Genomic DNA, 5,649 nt, shown 5'->3' with positions numbered 1-5,649 from the left:
AAGGTAACAGATAGCTGCTAGAATCATTATGGAGCAGAGATAATTTTCAAAGGCTGAGTAACTCACTCACCTTGCAGCAGGAAGGTGTGTTGAATAATGGACGTGGAGTCATTGGGTTGAAGTGTAATTTCTGCTTAGTGCATTGACATAATAAAAATTTACTGCCTTAAGCTCCTGCAAAATTAAATGAGTTTTAGCAGCAAAATATTATTTGCAATAAATTTAGTGAGACCATGGAAGAATGCACCTACATTAACAATTTTTAGTTACTTCCTGTAAATTTAATTTAACTTAACACAAAACCTTTACTAAATAATTAATCTGAGCAAAGCAAATTCTGCCCTCTCATGATAAACGCTAACTTATATAGTATTATTATCAATATTGAATATAAATTTAAGCAACATCTTCACTTTGGAATAAAGCTAATTGTTTTGTGGTATTTCTTAAAGATGCCTGTTAAATATATGACTTTTCCACTATATGGTACCCATTGTCTATTTAAACTTTAATAAGAAAAGTGGTGTCTTCCCCTTGCTGCAGAAACATACAAATCAGGTTAAAGGTTCCTCAGCTGTATGTTACATGCTTTGTCTAATCGGTCGGCACAAAGTCTTTGTGAGCGAAACTGAACGGTTACATAATTTACAACCCCTGGTATTTAACATTATGTAGTTATGACATTTTAATTCCTTTGCCTCAAAGTGTCAGAGTGTTTATGCAACATTATCTGTGACCTTCAAAGACTGAACCATGGTTAAAATAAACAAACAAATAGTAGATTACAGCTCACTGGATGAGAACAAACAGGCTGTTTGTAAGGCCGACCGCAGCACCTAAAACACGCACCCTTACAACTTTGTTCCCCATAAATACCAGTAAGCAGCTTCTCCCTTCAAAGCACACGTAATTAGGCCAGTGCCTGAGAATATAATTCTTAGCAGACCTCAAAGTGTTTTAAGCAAACATGGTAGGAACTTTGTCATTTTCAACCATGTGGTAATATTTTGTATGCTATAAATTATGTGTGTGCCACAGCTACATCACAGGGTCCCCCATGCGCCACAGGACCTCACTGGTAAGGCTTAATGAGAATCTTGCGTATCATAGTGACATTACAAACTAATGGATAAAAATAAGAATGCTGGGAAAAATGCTTTGATTCATGTTGCAACTCAGCAGTCCGTTGTACTTAATTACTTTATTTTAAAAGTCACAATATAGTCGATTAAGTATGTTGTCATACAGATTATTCCTTAAACTCAAAAGTACATGAGTGCTGCCTGCAGTCTTGACTGTCAAAGTATTACACCAAAAACATAAACACAGATATGTGTGTTCCTTGAGTTGGAAAAAAAAAATACATAAACACTAGTACAGATTAAGGTATTCTGTTATAAAGGTACTCACAGTATTTACTTTTAATATTAACCTGTATATTTTTACAAGACTACACTCCTTGTACAAAACAGCACAGCAAGGGGCACCCACTTTAAAACATAAGTCACAACATTTAGCACTTAGACAGTAAAAATTGTGCAACATTTGCAAGCCAATAAAACAAAGCCAGAGAAAATTACAACTGATGCTTCGATGCACATGTAAACATTCTTTGATTTTCTCAGAAAAACCTTCTTCAAGAGGGTCAAAGAGACACAAATATTGTTTCTTTTTATAGGATTTTTCACCCTGACTATGGTCAGCTATTCCACTGCACAAGGCATTCAGGACATAGTATAGACACTATAAACTGGGCAATGTGATTAGATTTTAATTCTATTCCTATATAAATCCGCAAAACATATTAAAAACTTACTTAAATCTTATGTTTTGAAAGTCAAAGCCTCTAGCTCTAATTCCATCCATCCATCCATCCATCCATCCATCCATATCCATCCATCCATCCATCCATCCATCCATCCATCCATCCATCCATCCATCCATCCATCCATCCATCCATCCATCCATCCATCCATCCATCCATCCATCCATCCAGCATTGCCAGCATGGCAATATTTGACATCTAGGGAATATACAATGGAAATACTACCCGTGTCTCATTTAGTGTTTACATTTTGTGTGTGTGTGCAAACCATTAGCCAGTTTCAATTTAGATAATTAAAAATAAACGTTGTCAAATATGAGGATGTATCTTTGTTTTGTCAAATAACTATTATTTATGATTTGCTAGGTACTTAGACTGTCTTGCCAGGATATCCAGTAGTTTGATCCATTAAGATTTTTCCATGTGGCAGAAAAAGAAATTGCATCCCCAATATGTCATTTACATATACTGGGGAAAACAACCATGATGGCACTTGACAGCTTATAAAAATGTGAATAATTCATTGTTCATTGTGGTTACAATCCAGTTTAGTAGAGTAAAAAAATATATTTTTCAATTTTCAATTACTCTTACCAAGAGATAGTTTAAAAGCTGTATGCCCAGATTGTTTTTTAATCTCTAATACTCTATTACTGTGAGCAAAGATTCTAGTGACTTTTTTTTACAGGTACATAATTACGCATACTAATTCAGTTTATTATTTTTTAAAAATATTTAAAACAATTTATTTAATTTAACTGACCGCAAAACTAATTCTGACAAGTGGCGGAACCCATTTTGCATTGAACATATTCACATTTCACACAAATTTAAAAATAGTTTTCTAATTTGGGAACTTTGAAATTAATACTTTCGATCAATTTATTTTTACTCACTGTGAAAACTATAACTGTCAATCCTTTCAAGCTACACTGGTCACTTACTCACTATTGTAAATATATTTATTTTTTAATGAAATAAAAAACAATAGATTTGCTATACCTAAATAATTGTAACAAATTTACATAAAAAACATGTATTACATTTGTTCTATAAATTTAAAGAGTTGACTCTCTAAGACACTGATTGCTCTTTAGGGCCCCCGCTGGTCTTTCAGCCCAAAGACGCTGATGTTTGTTATAACGCATTATAACACTTTTTTGAATTGTATGATATAATTCTATACATTATATAACTGATGCCAGGTATGTATTTTATTTAGAAATGAGAAATGGAAGGACACGTTAAGAAAAAAAAAATACTTGGATCAGATCATCCGTTAATGATCAATGTATTGAAATTTGAATGCATGAAACACATGAATTATGTGAGATTAAGGCACCAAAAGTGGACTTAGCCCAAGGCCCAGCACTTTTCTAAATCCGGCCCTGGTCACGCTCCACAATAAAAACAATATTTAAAGTGATGTAATGGGAAGTTTGAAGGGATTGTTTTCCTATTAGAATTTGAGGTACTCGTTCTTCAGTCTGCTCAGTCTCGTTCCGTGGCTGCGGATGATCAGAGACAGCAACTCGTGCTTGTCCTTCAGGCCCAGGGAGATGTCCAGGGTCTCCTTCAGGGCGTCCCGTGTGTGCACGATCATGGTGAGGAAGTCGTCACTGAGCCGGTGCTCCTCCTTCAGCTCGCTCTCCTGGCTCTGCTTGAACTTCACCTCCAGCTCCAGCAGAGATTTCTCCGAGTTTGTGAACGCCTCGCCGATCTGGGCCGTCTCCCTGCGCAGATACATCCCGTAGCTGTCCTCTCCGTCCAGGTCGTAGGAGATGCTCTTCCCTATCCCCTCCAGCACCCGCGCCGAGTCCTCGATCTGCCGCTTGATGAGGGTGAAGTCGTCCCTTATGACAGAGTCTTGATCCTCGTCCAGACTGCACTTTCGCTCGTCGGTCATCTTAAAAAGCATTTGACACTGCTCTGGGTCGTCGTTGTCCTCATATTCGCCATCCGGGACAAAATAATGATGAAAAGTGCCATTAGACATCTCCGGATGTAATGGTCCCCGGTAAAAAGCTCCGCACGCTGGCTGCAACAACATCCAGGCACTTAAGAGCAAGTGAACAAAAGCCATGATGCAAACTTGCTGCAGGGTGCAAAAAAAAAAAAAAAACAGGGTTTAAATACTTGCTAAAATGCACTTTTAAAATGCTATTTCATTTCAGCGCAAACACTGCAAACAGGTTCCAAACTGCGCAGTTAGTTGAAGCTTGGCTGTAGTTTCAACGTCCGCCTCTCCAAACAAACCAAAAAAGTGGCGTGAAATTGTGTCACGGCTTCTCTTTTTCGTTCTTTAACCCAGCTGGACAGCTTGCATCACCGCTGGCGAGCAGGAGAGCGGTGAGTAAAAAAGTTTTCCTCGGCGTGGCTGTAGTCCCGACTCTGCCTGGTGCCTCAAACGCAACATCTGGACGTCTCAAGTGCCGCGCTTCGGTTTTTGACTAATAATACCTCTGTGCTACTCTCAGATTACAGCCCCTCCGTCATTTTCAAAAGGCTGCATTCAGTCTGGTCCAGACTGCCACCGGGGCCGGCCCGTAAAAAAGCCTCACTCAAACCAGAACCAAGACCAAGTTTGTGTTAATTCGCACATCCGTTGCAAGTTGGCGTATATGATTCAACATTATTACACTCCTGAGAAATATACAAGTGACCACATATAAACCTGAAATGCCCTTTTGTAAACCAGACCTGTAATTACAGTCTAGGCACACACTTTTAAAAATGTTATACTTTTTTTAATAGCAAATGACATTTGACTGAAGTATTTGCAGTGTGGTAAATCTTATTACATTAAAAATAAAAATAAATAAATCCCAATAGTCACAGTATTGTCGGTATAAATAAAAAAGCATTAATTTATATTGCTAAATAACAGCACATTGGCTAACATTATAAAAAAAATATTAGCACTATTCATAAAATAACTGCAGATCCTTGCAATAGTATTCATACCCCTCCCTTGAGCCTTGTAACCACAAACGTCAATATATTTCATAGGGATTTTCCATGACTTTAACATGCATAAGTCCACTTCTATACTCTTAAATAAAACCCACTGCAGTCTGTTGCCTCTAGTTGTGTCTGTGTATAATTCATCTAAAAATAAATAAAGTTGCAATTACCATAATTGATAACTTAATTTTTCAATATGGTTGTATGGTAAATCATAAAATTATCATGAAACAATACTTAGTATTTGTGCAAACAGGATGGGTAGAGATGATTCCCAGTAGATTTCTTGTTGAGGGTGGAACTCATCAAATGGTAATTTAGAAAACAGACACTTTTTATTGCGGAAGGACATTGTAGTGTGTAGTTTAATGAAATCCTCAATGATTCTTCTTTGTTGAGGTTCATCAAATATTGCAATGCCAATGTGTAAAACAGCTCAGTACCCCGTAGGAATTGTTTGAGTGTAATTTGGTGCGGAGGCAAATAAAAGATGGGTATGTAAGTGATGTGGTTTACAACAAGCTGGCCTGTTAGAACGAGCAACACAGATGCATAAGTGGTGGTGCAACAGCACCAGGCTGGTACCAAAGCATCCTGCAGAAAGTCAAAATGATAAAGGTCATCAGAGGCAAAGGATGCATCAAGAATGGATCAGACATAGAGACCTCTTAAAGGTGATGAAATGGTCTTTTATTTAGAATGAGCAAAAATATGGTCACTATACTTCTCTCTTCAGATGTTTCATGTTTATTAGCATTAGTTTACAAAAACATATTGTCACAGAACATAAGGTTTAAAACCCCTATATTTTAACTCAAGTGTAAAAGCCACTTAAGTTCTTATGTCATAAAAAGTACGTG

General features: G+C 37.1%; 1 protein-coding gene across 1 annotated transcript; it reads right to left on the bottom strand.

Moving 5' to 3' along the window:
- Positions 1-1,182: 1,182 nt before the first annotated feature.
- Positions 1,183-4,360, bottom strand: fibinb (fin bud initiation factor b). The gene has a single exon (XM_032560124.1). It carries the CDS (start codon positions 3,906-3,908, stop codon positions 3,285-3,287), a length of 624 nt encoding a protein of 207 aa, XP_032416015.1. The 5' UTR covers positions 3,909-4,360; the 3' UTR covers positions 1,183-3,284.
- Between the last annotated feature and the right edge of the window lie 1,289 nt (positions 4,361-5,649).

The sequence above is a fragment of the Xiphophorus hellerii genome, chromosome 4 (assembly GCF_003331165.1).
Source record: "Xiphophorus hellerii strain 12219 chromosome 4, Xiphophorus_hellerii-4.1, whole genome shotgun sequence".
Lineage (NCBI taxonomy): Eukaryota > Metazoa > Chordata > Actinopteri > Cyprinodontiformes > Poeciliidae > Xiphophorus > Xiphophorus hellerii.
This window is presented reverse-complemented; position numbering and strand designations above follow the sequence as displayed.

Bases quoted from the DNA above. Each gene is read 5' to 3' on its own strand.
- fibinb (XM_032560124.1), bottom strand. From the start codon at position 3,908: ATGGCTTTTGTTCACTTGCTCTTAAGTGCCTGGATGTTGTTGCAGCCA.